At 37.4% G+C, this 20,367-nt stretch overlaps 1 protein-coding gene across 1 annotated transcript in view; it reads right to left on the bottom strand.

Moving 5' to 3' along the window:
• Positions 1 to 20,286, bottom strand: part of TAF2 (TATA-box binding protein associated factor 2) — an 88,060-nt gene extending 67,774 nt beyond the window's left edge. The window contains exons 1-3 of the mRNA XM_008689296.2: positions 18,932 to 20,286; positions 18,450 to 18,504; positions 9,614 to 9,774 (exon numbers count right to left, since the gene is read on the bottom strand). Of these exons, the coding sequence (XP_008687518.1) occupies positions 9,614 to 9,774; positions 18,450 to 18,504; positions 18,932 to 19,014 (299 nt within the window). The 5' untranslated portion in view covers positions 19,015 to 20,286. The remainder of the gene's footprint in view (positions 1 to 9,613; positions 9,775 to 18,449; positions 18,505 to 18,931) is intronic.
• Positions 20,287 to 20,367: the final 81 nt, after the last annotated feature.

Consider the following 20,367-nt stretch of genomic DNA (forward strand, 5'->3'; position numbering starts at 1 on the left):
GTGCCCTCCTTACTACCCATCCCCAGCTTATCCCATTCCCCCACCCTCCTCCCCTCTGAAGTCCTCAGTTTGTTTCTCATAGTCCATAGTCTCTCATGTTTCATTCCCCCTTCTGATTACCCCCCTTTCTTTATCCCTTTCTTCCCCTACCGATCTTCCTAGTTCTTATGTTCCATAGATGAGAGAAATCATATGATAGTTGTCTTTCTCTGCTTGACTTATTTCACTTAGCATTATCTCCTCCAGTGCCGTCCATGTTGTAGCAAATGTTGAGAACTCGTTCTTTCTGATAGCTGAGTAATATTCCATTGTATATATGGACCACAACTTCTTAATCCAGTCATCTGTTGAAGGGCATCTCGGCTCCTTCCACGATTTAGCTATTGTGGACATTGCTGCTATGAACATTGGGGTGCATATGGCCCTTCTCTTCACTACGTCTGTATCTTTGGGGTAAATACCCAGTAGTGCAATGGCTGGATCATAGGGTAGCTCAATTTTTAACTTTTTAAGGGACCTCCACACTGTTTTCCAGAGCGGCTGTACCAACTTGCATTCCCACCAACGATGTAGGAGGGATCCCCTTTCTCCACATCCTCTCCAGCAATTGTTTTTTGCCTTGTCTATTTTTGCCATTCTAACTGGCGTAAGGTGGTATCTCAGTGTGGTTTTGATTTGAATTTCCTTGATGGCTAATGATTTTGAATAAATTGTTATTTTTAAATTAAGGAGGGCATGTATTGCATGGTACACTGGGTGTTATACGCAAGTAATGAATCATGGAACATTACATCAAAAACTAGGGATGTACTGTATGGTGACATAACATAATAAAAAATTAATATAAAAAAAAGAAATTAAGATGTTTAAAACGAGTTAGGATGGGTACCAAGTCCTCAAAATGTAATACTGCTTACCTTCACTCCCCAGGCCTGACAATATAAGCTTAAGGAAGGAGGGCAACTTTTGGCTGCTTCACTGTTACATCTCCTGTATGCCAGGGGGCTACTCAATCAGTATCTGTTCAATAGTTACTTGACCTTATTTCCCATTAGATGAAAACAACACAGAGAAGTCATGGAAATATTAAAACTTTGTTCCCATCCAATTTTCTAATTTTATTTCACTAAAAACAATTCACACATGTGTATATATGTACACATACATATATACATACACACAGATCTCCCTCCATTTACAATGGGGTTATGTCCCAATAAACCCATCATAAATTGAAATATTCTAGGTTGAAATGCATTTAATACACCTAACCTACCAAAATATCACAGCTTAGCCTAGCCTACCATAAACGTGTTTAGTACACTTACATTAGCCTACCACTGGGCAAAATCATCTAACACAAAGCCTATCTTATAATAAAGTGTTGAACATCTCAGGAAATTTATTGAGTACTATACTGAAAGCGAAAAATAGAATGACCGTATGGATACAGAATGGTTCTACGTATACAGATTGTTTAGCCTTGTGATCACATGGCTGACTGGGAGCTGTGGCTCACCACACAGCTCCACACAGGTACCACATATTGCTAACTCGGGAAAGTAATCAAAATTCAAAGTATGGTTTCTACTAAATGTGTATCACCACCTTTGCACCATCATAAAGTTGAAAAATTGCTAAGTTAAACAGTCCTAAGTTGGGGAATATCTAAACACATATTACATTTCCTCATTGAAATCAGTTAAAGGAAAACTGACAAAATGGATAAAAGAAAAAACACAAGGAATGACAGAACCAGAAAATGAGATGAAAGACAACCCCATGAGCCATATGCACCTTTAGGTTTATCATTTTGCCACTAGGTGAATCCACAAAGTAAAGTTAGTTACATTTCACTAGCCTAATAAAATCTTAAAAGACAGGATTCACATACTGTACAGACTGATTATAGGAAAAATAAAATGGGAATAACCATTAAAGAAAACATTAAAGTTATACACTCTGAACCTGACAGAAGCCATTCCTCTCCATTTCCATCTCTCTACTAACTAGGAAGGATGTATTCACTTTAGCTTTTAACAACTACACAGCAAACGTTCTGGAAGCACTTAAACAGATTTCTCACTAATTTTAACTATTTCAGGACACCTGGGTGCCTCAGTTGGTTAATCATCTGCCTTTGGCTCAGGTCATGATCCCAGGGTCCTAGGATCGAGTCCCACATCAGGATCCTTGCTACTGAGCAAGCCTGCTTCTCCCTCTGCCTGCTGCTCCCCCCTGCTTGTGTGCTCGCTCGCCCCCTCTGACAAATAAATAAAATCTTAAAAAAATAATAACTTTAACTATTTCTTCCTGTCAGATAGATATGTAAAATGTGTAAAAACTATAAGACCACAATAAAAATGAATAAATCTGTGTTTTCACATACCATCTATTTTTTTTAAATTAACATACAGCAAAAACAACTCTTTTTTCCTTTGGTATATAATCCTGTAAATTCTTACACATATGTGCCACCACCACAATCAGGATATAGAACAGGCCCATCATCCCAAAGAGTACCTTGTGCTATGCCTTGTGTCAAATAAATGGAGTCATACAGAAAGCAACCTTGTGAGACTGGCTTGCCTCACTCAGTATGTCTTTGAAATTCACCTCAGGCATTACATGGATCAATAGTTTGTTCCTTTCTATACTGAATAGCATTTCACGATATAGACTGGACCACAGATTATTTATTGTTTATTCATTCAGCCACTGAAGAACATGTGGGTTGCTTCCAGCTTTTGGCTATCACAAATAAAACAGCTATGAACTATATATTATTTTTCATGTGAATTTAATTTTCATTTTTATAGTACAAATACCCAAGAGTGGGACTGCTGAGTCAGATGGTAAAATATGTTTAGCTTTGTAAGAGTATGCCAAACTGTTTTCCAGAATGTCTATACCATTCCACATTCCCACCAGCAATATATAAAACTACCAGTTGCTTCACATTCTTGCCAGCACTTAGTTAACATACCATCTAATTTTAATGGCTACTTTGTATATCTAAAGATTGCAATTTCTTTTCAATAAAATTTCAAAAACATTAAATATGAAAGATTATTGAAGAAACCTGTAATTTCCCCCAGTTATCTGTGACATTCAAAAATAAAAAGCAATCATTACATAAAAAGCCAAATTTAAACATTACATATTAGACTATTCACTTTTTTTTTATGGGAAATTATTCTCACTTAATCTCCTCATTTCCTGAGAAAAGGTAAAGTGGTCCAAATAAAATGGTGAGTCATTGTAAGTGGAATCTATTGGAAAGTCAGTTATGAGGAACAATCTTCTCATGGTTTGGATTTCAGTGTTTCCTTTCATAATATGAATCAAATATGTTTCTTTTCATAATAACCTCATTAAAGCCAAAAATCACAAGGCAAGATTATAATAAATGTTTTCAATTTTCAGAATAATAGTGACTGCAAAATATTAATACATCCTTGCTGTATAACCACCACTATCCTCAACCTCCAGTTCCCAACCTCCATTCCCTCCTCAAGGAAACAAAGCTTAAAGAGACAAGTAATGCTGTAGGAAATACTAAAAAACTAGTAAATTAAGGTAATCAAAAGAGTTTTCTCCAAGAATCTATTATAAACATTCATATTAAAATAATCCGTTAATTATTTGTCAATAATATATACCTCTTAAAACTATCGCTACAGATTTTGAAAAACTTAAGATTCAGTTACACACATCAGAAAAGCATACATAGCCTAAATAGACAGCTCAACAAATTTTCACAGAACAATAGCAGCCAGCATGCAGAGCAAGAACAGACTTTACCAGCCTCTCAGAAGCACTCCTGTAATCACTAGCCAAGCCCCACTTCCCACCACTAAGGGTTACCCATTATTCTGACACCTAACGTGATAAATTAACAACTTAATAGACATTCTCTTGTGTCAGACTCTTTTTATTCAGTGTCAAGTCTGTGAGATCCAGACATACTACAGCATACAGCTGGTGGTCATTCATTCTTGTTACTGTTTAAAGTTCCAATGGTGTGAGAATGTACCTCAATCTACCTTCTACCACTGATGAGTCTTCAGGTAATTTCCAGTTTTGACAATTACAAATGCTGCTCTGAACATTTCTGTACACATTTTTTGGTGAAGATATGAACACATTTCTACTGGGTATATACCAAGGAGTAAGACCTACGCTAATCATAGAGTATGTGTATATTCAAACTCAATTTACATTTCTATTAGCAGTATTTGAAAGTTCTAGTTACTCTACATTCATCTCTTGGTTTCTCTTCTCTCTTTGGTTTCGGCAGTTTGCACACACACAGAAAAAATAAATAAATAAGCCAGCCAGCAGGAAAATCCATTTTCCAAAAGAGAAACCAATACCCAAATTAATAAGATGACTTTTTAAAAATAAGCAAAACAATATTTGATATGATACTGTGAAATAAGGTTGCTTGGAGAAAAATGTACCTGAACAGGTTTTTCTACGAAAAAATCTAGGGGATTTCCCTTCAGCTCAAACTTGAATGAAATACTCAAAATAACCATTTGTTTAAAATTAACAACGGAGGAAACAACAAATGTTGGTGAGATGCAGAGAAAGGCGAACCCTCTTACACAGTTGGTGGGAATGCAAACTGGTGCAGCCACTCTGGAAAACAGTATCGAGGTGCCTCAAAAAGTTAAAAATAGAACTACCCTATGATCCAGCAACTGCACTACTAGATTCAAAGGGGTACATGCACCCCAATATTTATAGCAGCGTTATCAACAATAGTCAAATTATGCAAAGAGCCCAAGTGTCTATCAACTGATGATGAATGGATAAAGAAGATGTGGTGTGTGTGTGTGTGTGTATATATATATATATATATATATATATATATAATGAAAAAGAATAAAATCTTGCCATTTGCAACAACATGGATGGAACTAGAGTGTATTAGGCTAAGCAAAATAAGTCAGAGAAAGACAAATACCATACGATTTCATTCATATAGAGAATTTAGGAAACCTTAAAACAGATGAATATATGGGAAGGAGAAAAAAAAGAGAGAGAGAAAGAGGGAAGCAAACCATAAGAGATGCTTAACAACAGAGAACAAACTGACAGAGGGAGGTGTGTGGGGAATGGGCTAAATGGATGATGGATATTAAGAAGGGTACCTGTAATGAGCATTGGGTGTTGTATGTAAGTGATAAATCACTGAATTCTTCTGAAATCAATATTGCACTGTATGTGAACTAACTAGAATTTAAATAAAAATTTGGAAGAAAAAAATCAAAACAAAACAAAACCAAAGTAGCCATTTGTGAAAGGCTAACATATTTCAAGCTATAGAAATACTGAATACAAAAAAGGACAAAATGGCTCTACTGCCATGCATCTATCAACTAATTCAAACAGGAAGGGCTATATCTAGTCCCGGGGTTACAACACTTAGGGAAAAAAAACAATGCCAAATCAGAGAATATTCAAAGGGTGAGAATGGTAACAAATTTGGAAAGAGATAGAGATGAGGAAGGGTTGAAAGTATTGAGATTCTGTAGACTGGAAAGGGGAAAACAATATTTAATTAGGATAAAACAATATTTAAATGGATAAGTTTGTGAATATTACAGCAAAACAAACTGTAGTTTGATGTAATAAAGAACTTTCTAGCATTCAGAAATAATGAAAGGGGTGCTTTAAAATACAGTGAGTTCTCCAGAACTAGAAGCATTCAAGCAGAATGAGAAATAGCATAGGAAAAATTCCTGCTGATGTTTTAACTAAATGAACTTTAATGTTACTCCAACTATGACAACTTAATCCCAAGCAATACTACTAAAACAACTGGCAGTTAAAATGTAAAACTTTCTTAATATAAAACTTACTTAACCATAATCAGTAAGGGAATCAGCTACTTCTATATATCAGTAAAATAACATTAAAACCTCTAGATAGTAGAAGTCTATATTAAAATAAAGGATCTACAAAATCTTTTTGAAAAAGTAGCAAAAACTAAAATTAAAAAATAGCAATTAAAAAAAATCAACTCCAATTACTCTAAAATCCTTCTAATCACTCAACAGCTACCTTCATTTATATCACAAGATTGGTCATTTCTACTGCCATTCTCTAGCAAAAATGAACACAGGAGACAGGAATTAAACTGATGCTTGGAACTTTGGAACACTGAAGCTTTTCAAGAAAAATAAAAAAGATCTTCTCAAAGTGGCAAAGCCTATCCAGGCAAGGAAAAGAAACAAAAGAAAGAGATGTCAGCCACTGTAGGCTACCCACAGAAACAGCTTCCCTGACAAAAGTCTATATTTAATTTATTCTAAGAGAAGAAAAATATAGGGGAAAAAAAAGGAAAAAGAGAGAACCAAAAAGCCACAGCCCTTATAGAGCAAAGTATAATTTATCAACCATATATAAGATTCAAACACAAAATATACTTAGAGAAAGTGCTGAAATTATTTTATTGGCAGACAATAAGTCAAAAAAAAAAAAAAAGAGTGAGAGAGAGAAAGAGAGATCAAGTGAGCATCTACCTTACCCATGTAACATAACAAAGAGGGTTTTTAATTGCTAGTACAGGTAACTTAACAACTCAGCTAACATTTAGTTGGGTAAAATAGGTAGAAGTAGAAATGTCTTTTAGTCTCTTATCTAAATGTTTCCCTTCCTTACATTCCCCCTGCAGCTCAAAGGTACTGAATCTCAACCAAGTTAAGCACACCCTTTCCATTAAAAATAGGAGGGTCTGGCACCTTAACTTTAAAACAAATAAGAAAATGTGATGAAGTAGTATATTACTTCTTTGAATGTTAAGGCATTCTTATATGTATTAAAGATGAAATTTTATCACAGAATTAAATTTAAATTTTCAATTTCAAAACTGCTATATTTAATTTCTGTTTCAGCTTTAGTGTAAATTTTATTGGTTTATGAAAGAAAGTTTCTAGGTAACCGAAGTATCCAGGGACCACCCTAAAGACCTTACCTATCTGCCTTTCCCAAAGTTCTCTAAAAATAACGTAATCCAGAAGCGATATTTTCCACATCTAACTTCTAAGGAAAGCAGTATTTCTTCTGAATAACTGGTATGCTTCTATCTTGTGTCTTATCAATAGTATGAACAATAGTGTTTCCCTCTTTGGTAAGACAACCAGAAATACCAAACCCAAATCTACAGTTTTCCCATAGTAACTGCAGTAACTTAATAGTGCATGCTCACTACCCTTTGCTTTTTCACTCTTCATGCTAATTTCATTAGTTACTTTTCAAAACTGTTGACTAATAAAATTCTAAAACCAATTTCAAATCCTTTTTTAAACAAATCAGATAATAAAAACCAGCAAAAAATAACTAACATCCTCTCTCTTATAAAGTAATCAAGATTTAGTGCTTGACAGAAAAGCAGGGGTAGTGAGCAAGTACTTGCTAAGTGACCATGGCTAACAGAGCTCCGGTTCTAACTGAAAAGATTAAAGTAATTAAAGTATATTCTATCTACCCCAATTTCCTAAACTAACCTTTGAAAAGATTTCCCTTTATAACTTCTTTTCTTTCTTTATAATGCTATAAGTGATAAAGCATCTTTCCTATCACTAGAGAAAAATTTTAGGGGATATGATTGCCTCAAAACAAACATGGCAAAAGTACAGCTTGCTTCCTCAGCAGCTGTGGAGTGCACTGTTCCTGTCATCGCACTGTCACTGATTATATTCTCTGAGACCTGAGCAGCAACAACAGGTAAAACAGATGTTGTAAATACTGTTTTGTGACTGGCAGATGGAGATGCTTCTTACCCTGTCATCAAATGCAGCGTTCTAGTGTCAGCTGGGTAGCTATTCTGGACTCTAGAAAGGCAATGGCTTCCCTACCAGCTCTTTTACAGGTGCCTTTTCCATTCCTGAGTGGTGTATACTTACTACTCCAAAGACAGGTCTTTTTTTTTTCTGGGGGGAAAGAGGATGCAAATCATTTTATAATAAGTGTTTTTATATGAGTTCTACAATAGTGTGGCTGAAAAAGCAATGTAATTTCACCAACTACTCATCTTGTGCAATGGGAAGTTATAGAAGCAATTCAGAGATTCCCTAAATTCTTCCAAAAGCATTTCCTTTTCTCTTTCCTGAGTTGGAAAGATTCTGAACCAATGATAATTGGAACCAAAAATATGTCTAAAGATAAGCCTCCTTTCTCAACCCTTCTAATCCCTTAAAGCACTGGTTCTTAGGCGTTAGCCTGGTCAGAATCACCTGGCACACTAGTTAAAACACAAACTGCAGGACTATATCCCCAGTTTCGGATTCAGTAGATCTAAGCCAATGCATGGGAATTTGAATTTCTTTTTTTTCTTTCTTTCAAGATTTTATTTAAATTCTAGTTAGTTAACATACAGCATAGTATTAATTTCAGGCGTAGAATTTAGTGATTCATCACTTGCATAGAACACCCAGGGCTCATTACAACAAGTGCCCTCCTTAACATCCATTACCCATTTACCCCATCCCCCCACCACCTCCCCTACAGCAACCCTCAGTTTGTTCTCTATTGTTAAGAGTCTATGATGGTTTGCCTTCCTGTTATTATCTTATTTTTTTCTAACAAGTTTCCAGGTGATGTTGATGCTGCCTGTCAGGAAAACACACTTTGAGAATTGCTGCCTTAAGGCAATGTTATACATCTAGAGGAGCTAAAATACCATCTTGACTAAAATAAAGTTATAATAAAGTTTTGGCACCCTACCCCAAAACAGAGAATCATGATACAATCCAATGCTATCTGAACTTTGAAAAAAAAAGTGCCCTCAAATGTAATTGACAATACTTAATATAAATGTTACTGGGCACAATGAAGTAAAATACTAAAAGCCTTTTACAATGATAAGTAATAATAATAAGTAATCCTATTTGTCTAAGGAAATAATTCAAAGGAAAATAAACTTATCTGTGCCAAAATATTCACTCAACATTATTTATGATCTCAAAAGCTGGAAATTGTACAAATGCTGAACAACTAGAAAACAATCATGCAAACTATAGAATACTGAGTAAATGGAGTTATTACCTGACCATAAAAATGACAGAAAGTGAAGCATATCATATGTGGGAAAGTGGAGACAAAGTACTTAAATGAAAAAAGTAAACACAAAACTGATCACAACATGTTTACTGATAAAAAACTAAGGTAACCTCAGTAGACGCAGTATTTATTTAAAGTGAAGGAAAGAGGTATTTAAAACACTATATTTTTATACGATACTCTACAACAGTCTAAAGCAGTCTCTGGTCTAAGGATTATAGCAACCACCTAACATACTAAGATTACATTTAATATTTATGAAGTATTTTTAAAACAACATTAAAAGTAGGAAAATGGTTAAAATTTATTTAGAATTCTCAGATGATACCTCTTTAAAACTAGTTTGAAGAAAGGAAACAGTAACTTACTATATTGGGCAGAGCTAGTAAAATTTCTTGAACCAAATGTGCAGTGGTAAAAGAGAAATTATAATTAGGAAAAAAACGGATTAATCTAAGAAAAATCTGTTGAAAAAATTAATCCAATAACATGGGAAAAATATAGCTGTTAGAAATATCAACTTTTACAGTACAAAACTTACTGTTTTGATTCATTGTGACAGACTTCCAAGGTTGGGTCATTATAAATAAAAGCAGCTTCTAAATCATTTATCCTTACTCGATATATTCTACACTGCTTGCTGTTCAACTTGATTCTATTCAAGTTTGCAACTGTGGGAAATATAGTCAGTTCCACAAACCCCTGCAAAGAAAAGAATAATAACTTCATTATAATTAAGACTGGTAGGTTTTAGAATATATTTTTTTGATTTCTACTACTTACATTTATACTTTTATTTCTACTATTTATACTACACTTCAGAAAGAGAATCTCAAGTAGCTATATACATACAAAAGCTCTCCATCTATCTTCATTTCAAACATTATTGTCCTAATGAATGATCAGGTGTGAATTATAAATACTTCTCGGTGATTCATGTTCATTATCAGTGAAAATTAGACCTTCTGCTAGAAGAAAAGTAAAAGGACTCACTACTCTCAAATTCAAGAATTTCCAGACAGACTGGAACTCAAACAGGGAAGAAGGGGGGGGGAATGACAACAGAAAGAGAACCAAAACCAGGTTGGTGATTGAAAGAACATGGCTCTCCAAAAGGGGAATCAAGTGGGAAAGATGAGCCACTGGAACATGGCATCTATGTCCAGTGACTTTACTATCATGGGTAAAAAAAACTGATGTACTCAAATGTGAAATACGGGACGGCATGAAACAGTAGCATTTCAGGGGCTGCACAGTGAACAGGAAAATTTCAAAAGCTGCAACGGGAATAGCTAAGATGAAATGAGGCAGCAACCATAGAGGACTAAAGTATAACAATCATAATGGCTACTATTTAGTAAGCAGTACTATATGCCAGACATTACACTAGATGCTTTCATTATATTCTCTCTAACCCCACTAACAACTGAAAAAAAGTACTACTTTACACTTTTCACAGATAAGTTAATGAAGTTAAGAAAATCATATAATTAGTAAGTGGAGTACGGACATTCAAATCCACATCTAAATGATTCCAATGGAGTCCTACTATGCTGTGTTTCTCTTACAAGGTTTTAAATATTATGCAAGAAATTTTTTATAACATTCAGCACAACTGCTCAAAAGTCTAGAGATTCTGCAGCCTCATTCCCTCTAATTCCCAAATAAGAAGAGAGCCATACATCCTTAAATTATACTATCTACACAGAGCTATGTGGTAGCAAATGAGAACAGAAAGAACAGAAGCCAAAATACTGTTGACGAAAGCTGTGTTTAAAGGTGTAAACTATTAGCAATTGGAGGGGAAAAGACCAAAATTCTCTTAACCTATCAGCAATCCAATGACCAATCTATATAAACAAGCTTGGATCAGCTCAAAGACAGCAAGCAGAATCAAGACAACAGCAAAAGTGAACTATAATAGAAAAGATTATGAAAAGTGCTTTAAGTCAATAGTTAGCTATATGGCTGGGACATAAGAATAGGATTTGGCTTTCTAGACTAAGGTTAACAATGACAGAACAGTGAATGGAATGTATTTCATGAAGATAGGGAAAGCCCAGTCTCCTTGTATCATCAGGTCTCTGACACCACCTAGAGCCCTAACCTGTATTTGTCTGCAACATTCAGATCCATTAACTTCCACAAGCCTCCAATCCCTATCATCTTTGACCACGGGCATTATTGCAAGCCCCCCTGGTCACCTAAGCTCTCACTTGGTCTCTTCTCCCTCTTGCTCCTTGTTCCCTCCCAACCACTTCACAGCTGACCATCCTCCTATCCTGTTCTAAATAATCTCTCTCATGCCATTCAACTTTTTCAAAAACTCCTTCTATACCTTCTACCTTTAGATAAAATGTCTCTTGAAATCCCTTTGACAAGAAGTTACTTATTCTTTCATCCACTATAAATTATGAGAGGAGAAAACAGGAGACTTCTTGGTTTCAAATGCTACTATAGACCACTTGTAGGATTTTATATAGCATATGCTATAAAAGCAAGGGCAGTATCATGTCATCATTAAATGTATAAGTTTTCTGAAGGTAGCCTGCCTGCATTCAAATCCAAGCTCTACCACTTAATGAGTGTATGATCTTGGGTTAGTTATTCTAGCTCTGTCTTTTCCTCATCTGTAAAACAGGAATAAGGACACTACCTGCCTTTTGGTGGTCTGACAACTGGGCAATTTAATACAATGGAAAGCATGTAAAATCATAGTAGACATCTAATAAATGCCTAAGAAATGTTTTTAATTATTCTTTTCTACTTCTTTTCCCATATGTTCATGCCATACAGGTGCACCACCCTCTATTCCTCTTCATTCATATCTCCCAAATTCCTCAACATTCACTGAAGGCTCATACTCTCCATTTCTAACCCACCTCTGCCATGACTCTACATGATGTGAATGTAGATATACCTGATCCATGCAGTAACACTGCTTCAAAGTTTCTTGACCTTAATTCCTACAATCTTCACTTCTATTACAGGACAACAATCAAGACAACACTCCAAAAGATACATCATCACTGCTCATAATTACTCCCATGGTGACACTTTAAACTTGAGTGCCCACAATGCTTATCCTTCTGCCCCTCTTCTTAGTTCTCTCCCAGTCTTCCTGGTCAACCGCATGAAGTCCTCCTCTTCCTTGACCTCCTTCAGTTTCTTACACAATCCTTCTCCATTTATTCAATATACTTAATTTCAACCACTCTTCTGCCAACTACCAATTCTCTTGCCTTCCTGCTGCATATAGCTATCTTTCCCTACTGTTCAAGAGTGATCCTTCCATTGGTCCACTGGAGGCCATACTCTACAGTAGTTCTATAACTACCCTCTCCTATAAGTACAATCCCCCCTTACACGATTTTTTCCTGTGCCTGCAAACATGTACAAGTCTCACACATCATTCCTTAAAATCTTGAGATCTATGTCACACTCAAATGAACTAATTTTTTTTTTTTTTTTAAAGATTTTATTTATTTATTTGACAGAGATAGAGACAGCCAGCGAGAGAGGGAACACAAGCAGGGGGAGTGGGAGAGGAAGAAGCAGGCTCACAGCGGAGGAGCCTGATGTGGGGCTCGATCCCATAACGCCGGGATCACGCCCTGAGCCGAAGGCAGACGCTTAACCGCTGTGCCACCCAGGCGCCCCTAATTTTTGCCCTTTACCTGGAGGTATCATATCTTGATTCTGAAATGACAATTCCAAGAGTCCCAAAACCTCACCAGTCTACTAGTCATACTGAAAGTCTTTGGAGGTCAAGTACTAAAGGGGGTAACAGCCCAAGGCTTTTTCAGAGTAGGACTCATGCTTATCTCCCCAGTCCCTGAACATAGTAGTATATATTTTAGTAATTGACAAATCCCCATACTTGTTCTCTAACCAGCACAGTGAGGACTATTATGGAAGGGCTAAGACAGTAAATCAAAGCAACTAGATATCCCTTGGAGAACTGCAGAGATTCATGCCATCAGATATTTGAAAGATGCCTACTACATCTTCATTTAACTCAATTATTTGGCCAATACAGAAGTAGAGTAGGTTTTGGAGAATGATGTTGAATTATCACAAACCTGACAATCACAACCAGTTTCAGATGTAGTATTTTTACTGCAGCAAATCAGCATAGCTCTTGGTAACTAGTATTGAAAGGATTTATCAAACAAATGCTCCCCCCCGCCCCAATTCTTATCAGAAAAAAAAAAAAATCAGACACAGGTTTTCTTCAAAACAGCAGAACCCCTTCACTGTCACCTAATAACTAAAAGCTATACCAATTCTCCTGTTCAATCAAAACATAGTCCAAAAGTCCCTTGATTCCAAGATAGCCCATAAAGAATTGTACTAGTATATTATATTAATAACATTATGCTAACTGGACCTGGCAAGAAGGGAAGAGGAAGTTCTCCAAATGCTTTAATAAAAAACATATGGATGGCAGAGAATGCAGGTTAAATCGCATCAAAGTTCAGGGGCCTATCACATTAATAAAGCTTCTAAGGTCCCAGTATTCTGAGGCATATGAAAATACTCCTTTCCAAAGAAAGATAAGTTGCTTCATTTTGTACTGCCCACCAAGGTGGGGAAGGGGAGGAAGAAGGGACACAAAACGTAGTGGGCTTCTTTGAATTCTGGAGGCAATATATACATCTGGGCATACTGCTTACTAGGCAACCTATTAAGTTGTCACCTTTGAGAGGCGTCCAGACCAAGAAAAGCTCCTGCAGCACGTCCAGGCTGTGGTTCAAGCTGCCCCGACACTTGGGCCTTATGACTCAGCAAATCCAATGGCATTGGAAATGTCCATGGCAGACAGAAGTACTCTATAGACTCTGGCTTTTTCCAGTAGAGTGAAAGTGCAAATTCCTGAAGTTTGAGAGGAAGGCCACAGACTCTTCTGTCACCAACTACATTCCATTTGCAAAGCAACTACTGGTTTGCTACTAGACCCTTCAGTAGAAACTCAACACATGACCATGGGACTCCCAAAGACTGTTACCTGAAATGACCGTGATGAAATAGAGAGTACTATAAGGCTCTGAAAAATAAAACTGGGCATGTGCAGCAGTTTTCCACTTTTAAATGGAGACAACACATCTGAGCCAGGCCCAAGCAGGTTCATAAAGTACAGGCAACAGCATGAGCAGTGCTCAGAATCCAATAAGACTTCCTCCCACTGCTTCTCTACCTCTCCCTCAATCTACACTTATGGTCTCATGGAGAGTTCCCTATGCTCAGCTAACAGGATAAAGCACAAGCTTGAATTAGGAGTAAGCACAGAGGATGCTACTACCAGCTGGAAGTGGAAAGGAAAAGCCATTAGGAGTGGAAGAAGTTCTACAGCCAGCAGAACACTGGGAAATAGTTCTGGCTATACACTCTTTGTAGAAGTAGAGATATCCTGAAGTATACAACTACACTGATCCATGGGCAATTGCTAATGGTTTGGTCAGGACCTTGGTAAGAACAAAACTAAAAGATTGAAAATAGGAAGATGGTAGGAGAAGTGTATGGATGGATTTCTCAGAACGGGTACAATGTAAAAATATCCATGTTGTTATCACATCAATGACCATTAGGGAGTATCCACAGCAGAAAGGACCACCCAAAACCAACTAGCAAGATACAGTAGATATTGCAGATTCTTTCCCTAGTCACCCTACCCAATGTACAAAGTGGTCATAGTGACAGAATGGAGGCTCATGAGCCCAACAATATAGACCTCCCCCCACCAAGGATGATCTGGCTACCCACTGCTGAGTGCCCACTACTAATAGCACAGGATCATACTAAGCATCCAATAAGGTATTGGGAGGACCAGTCACTTGGTAGGATAATGACCCTGAGACAGCTCACATCAAGAACATATTTGTCCCTACAAGAGCAGACATATTCTAGATTTTCCCTCCCAAACCATACCATATTTATAGAAAACCTTATATATCATTGTAATATCTCTACATGCCTCTAACTAATTTTACAGGGAAGTGTGGTGATGGGCTCTTACACACAAAATTTACTGGTTTTATCTTGTTCAAGCACTGGCATGATTGACTGCTGAAGGCTCAGTTACTGCATCAATTCAGAGACCTCCAACAGGATGCTATTTTAACTAGTGGACAATATACAGGGTCATCTTTCCATAGCCAAAATAGATCTGCAAACCAAAAGATAAAAGTTGGAGTGACTGTTCTCACTATTATACCAAAAAAAACCACTGAAGGATTCTTTGCTGTCTTTGTGACCTTGCGTTCAGTATGACTGGCCAGTAGAAAAATGCATCCACCAGGGCACATAGTCATGGTTCCATTACACTGGAAGCTGAGACTGTCCCTTGACCACTTCGGGTTCCTCATGCCACTAAACCATCAGGCAGAGTAAGAGGTCACTATACTGACTGGAATGACTAATCCCAATTATCAAACAGAAACTCAGGTTCTGCTATACAGTAAGGACAACAATTATATCTGCAGTCCAAAGGGATTCACTGAATGCCTCTTAGGCTCACTTGACCAATAGTCCTAATCAATGGAAAAGTGCAACAACCCAACAAAGACAGGACAAGCAAGGATGCAGTTCCTACAGGAATGAAGGTCTAGGTCAAACCAACGAAATGCCAGAAGGAAAAGGAAAAATGGAATGGGAGGAAGAATAAGGAAGCTGTGTTTATCAACTTTGGCCTTGACACCAGCTGAAGAAAGCAGGGGCTGCAGCAATTAAGCTTCACATTCTCTTATCATTTTTCTTTTCACTATTTTGGATGAAAGATACTGGTAGTAGCTAATACTTTATGTGGGAGTAGAGCTGAGCTGCCATATCCCTACGTGAACTCATGGGGTGAGGGACTGACAAACTTCCTAAAGGGTCAGGCAGTAAATTGGCTTTGTGGGCCACACAGCCTCCGTCACAGGTACTCAACTCTTCCAGCATAGCTCCAAAGCACTTTAGACAATATATAAATAAGCAGGTGTGGATGTACTGCAATAAAACTTGTTACGAAAATAGGTAGTCAGCCATGGTCAACCTCTGCAACAGTGGATAAGACTTCATTCGGTTTCCTGTGTTGGGAACGCTAACTTTTCATCTCAACAAAAAACAAGAAAGAATGGTTTGGGGGCAACTGGGTAAACTATTCTAGATAGTCTCCTTTTGACCCTCCTAATGCACTCTCCATTCTATACCCCAGGAGTTACATTAACTGGCCACTAGGCCTTTAGCTTCCGGTTGGGGTGGTCAAATGGGAAAAATGAGGAGAAAACCGGAGCAGAAGGAAAGTGAGCTCATTACATCTATGCTCTCATGTTCCCTGCTGCCCAGCTGAGGGAGGCAGTAGCTTCATTTTTCCACCTAAAGCCATACCTCCTATAAGGTGACTCTTTCCCACAGCTACTATAGTCTATTATACTGTAGTAAACTCTGCCTTTCCTCTTTCACATTTAGAAGTGTTAACTGTTCCTTGTTGCTAACCTAGTGTGCCCCACCGTCTCTTGGTTTCTCTTAACCCTGTTTGTTCTAAATAGTCCTTTTATAACTTTCCCTCAATTAACCTGTATGAATACGCTGCTTATTTCCTTCTAGGACCCTAATCCATTCAACATTAAACCAATTTTTTTTAAGTGGGAAATCCCCTATCATTCACAACTCCTTCCTAACATTCTTAGTAAGAATCATCTGTAATTCCTTCCCATCTATTATTTCGTCAGGGGCAGAGGAGGTAGAGAGGGGGAAAAACAGACAGAAAGGAGCTGCAGGTGACTCTAGGGTCATCCTTGATTAAAAAATGGCTCCATCACTTGCTATCTTTATGCCCTGAAGAAAGCTACTTAGTCGCCAGTCTTTTAGCTGCTTTAATTTTAAAAATTAGGATGAAAATAGTGTCTACTTCATGGGGTTATTGTGACTAAGTGAGGTAACACACATAAAACCTTAGAAATGTCTCATACATAGAATATAATCAATAAACATTCACTGTAATTCAGTCATTCATGTCAACTCTATTTCTATATCACTTTCATTAATGTTATCTTCATTCAGGGCTTCATCATTTCTCCCCCAAGATTATTACAATAGCTTCTTAACTAAACTCCCTAATTCTCATATCTTCCCTACCCAATTAATACAACATAACACATCTAAAATATCCTTCCATGAAGTACAAGGTAAATACAGTTGACCCTTGAACAACATAGGTTTGAAATGCACGGGCCCACTTATATGTGGATTTTTTCCTAATACAGGGCAGTACTATAAATGTATTTTCTCTTCCTTATGATTTTCTTAGTAACACATTTTTCCCTACCTTACTGTATTACAAGAATACAGCATACAATAAACATGCAAAATACGCATTAATTGATTGTTCACGTTACTGGTAACACTTCTGGTCAAGTGTAGGATATTAGCAGTTAAGTTTTTGGGAAATCAAAAGTTATACCCATATTTTTGACCATGCAGGGAGTCGGGACCCCTAGCCTACATTGTTCAAGGGTCAGCCATAATCATATGCAGGGAATGTTGATAGAGAAATTCCTTAATAAGGAGATGGGACTTAGTGAACCTTGTTCAAGGATTCTAAGATTCCTATAATAGGTTTACATTTTAAATTTTATTTATTTTATTTATTTACTTTTTTATTTTATTTGTTTTTTATACAGCTCATCTTGAGTCAACATGTGCACACAGGGGTAACAGTTCCAGAGGGAAGTTCATGCCATCAGCACCCCTGCCACTCCGCAAAAAACAACAACAAAAAAAACAAAACAAAAATAAAGACAGCTAAGATTTTGTCTCTTTAATACAGGTCCCCCCAAATTAAGTACTCGCAGCCAAGGACTGTCCCAGAATGGATTACATATGCAATCTATACATATCAAAGGGAAGGAGTGGTGTTTATTAGATTTCAAACACCCTACCTAAACCTTTACAAAGCAATGCTCCTAAACCAGGTCAGCCAAGAATTGGAAAACAAAACTGGCCTCTTAGCAGCCAAGTTAAGTCAGTGAGAGCACTAACTTTAATTTTTTCCACAGAAGAAATTTCACCGTAGGCTTATTCTTGTTTCGTGCTCAATTCTAAAATGTTTGGTAATACAGACTTTCATATTCCACAACAGATTAAAGAGACTAAAATGTTAATCCAGAAACCAACCAAACAAACAAAAAAAGAGAGACAGAGAGAGACTGAGAGAGAAAGAAGGGAGACTTGAGGCAGTCAGTATACCAGCAAGGCTATGCACCTTGGAGTCACACAGATCTGAATTCTAAATCTTACCTATTCTTGAAACGTAGTCATCTGGAAGCGAAAGTTTCTAAATACTGTAAAGGGTGTTTGAACTTGTTACTGCTTATAATTGTTGAGAATATACTTACCACAACAGATTTTCTCTGGAAGTTTATGTTGTTGATGCAGACGACCTGATGGGTTGTATATTAAAAAAGAAAAAGGAAATACTGCTATTATTAAATAAAAACATAATTCTATCAAAGTATAAAGAAGTAGTTCTAGGCAGCTAACAATCATACTTTATCTTTTATTTTACAGTCCTCTTAATTAAGGTAATTGCATGTTTTAAATTAAGTAACAGCCACGAAAACAGATTTCTTTGTATAAAAATACGGCTAGGTACTTTAAGAAAAACACTTATTCACCCGCAAGGGACATTACATCTGTCGAATAATACTGCCATTCAAAACCATACATACTGTCCTACAAACGGCATTTCCATCACAGTGAGTGGGCTCTAGTTTCCCACTAGATTTCCCAGGCTCACCAAGGCAGCTTCAAGCAATCACAAAATACAATTAATAAAACCAAAAGCTAGAAAAGGAAAGGAATACGAAAAAATACTTATAATTTATATGGCCTTGGGCTTTCAAAGCCCTTGTCTCCTTTCTTCCTGTTCATTCTGGCGGGCTCTAAACCAGTTGGCGGCATGAAGCGCTCCCACCGAGCTTGGCTTCCCGGTTTCCCGGGGGGCTGCGGGGTATTACCAGCCTCCGGCACCTCCCACTACCCGCTCCCCCACGCTCCCAACAGTCATGCCCCGCGGCCAGGGCTCCCTCGGCGCCCACACCCCGCCAGGGCCTCAAACTTGTTCCCGCGATTCGGCTCCTTTTAGCCGTCTCCGGCGAGCTTGTCACGAAGATGCTCCTCTCCTCAACCGCCCAAAGCCACAGACAGCCGACATCTTTCCTGTCACCTCTGACCTCCGACGTCGGCGGAAGTGGGACGGCGGCGAGGGCGGGAGCCGGAAGTTTTGCCAGTGGGTGGGGCTTGCACGATAACATTGGGGGTTTTGCCGTTGCTTTTCCATTCGCGTGTACTGGGAGACAGACAGCTGTTAAAATTTAGGAAATACATAGTGGTTTGCGAAGAGCGGGGCGGGGAGTTAGTGGCGGTCTTAGTAACCAGGGATACGTGAAACCAGGAGAAGGGGGGTTCCGCTGGTTTGCTGTGTGAACGGACAGCATGAACTCACTGGGCACCAATGATTGAAGCCGTGAAACATGTAATTAGACCCCAGAGGGTCTAACTCAAACTTCAGAGTCCTCACTAGGTACTGCTGCCTTAGTTTTTTGGTTTTTTAAAAAATAATTTCACATACATACAAAACATTTATTAAAAAGACAATTATTTTGAAGCCATTGACATTTGCAGTTCATGTATAAGAATAAAACAGTTGTAAATTTCAATAACAGTTAAATATTGGTTAGGTAATTGTAGATTACCTATTAACACTTTTTTAAACCTTGGATCAGATTTATCTTTGGCCTAACCCCTCAAACTGTCCTGGTGACAAGTTTATTGGCTAAGTTAAAATTAATTTGAACTTTGGTCTAAATGAATACAAATCAGGAAAATAAAGCTATAAAGGAACTTTATCAAGCATTCCAAAACCCATTAGACATTACTTGTAGTTTTCCAGTATTACCCATGTCAGTTTTCTCCCTTACGGGATTATAAATTGCTCTATTAGTATTCTTCACGTAAGATGGAGGATCAAATCCATTTCATCCCAAAGTGCACTGGGACATCAGATGGCAACACAGAAGCTATTATCAAGACAATTTCATCAATGCAAACGACTAATTTATATAACAGAGAGGATCTAGTGACTCCTCGTTTTGGTAGAATGTTGAAAATAGAGGGGAAATCGCTTGAGAAATGACATTTAAGTGAATAAATACTTTCTCTTCTAGGAAACTATTACTATTTAGTTCTCTGAAAAAGCCTTTAAATTTGTTAATGATTAGAATGTCAAATCTTAATTAAAGGAATGCAATTTTA

Source organism: Ursus maritimus, unplaced genomic scaffold (assembly GCF_017311325.1).
Source record: "Ursus maritimus isolate PB19 unplaced genomic scaffold, ASM1731132v1 scaffold_9, whole genome shotgun sequence".
Lineage (NCBI taxonomy): Eukaryota > Metazoa > Chordata > Mammalia > Carnivora > Ursidae > Ursus > Ursus maritimus.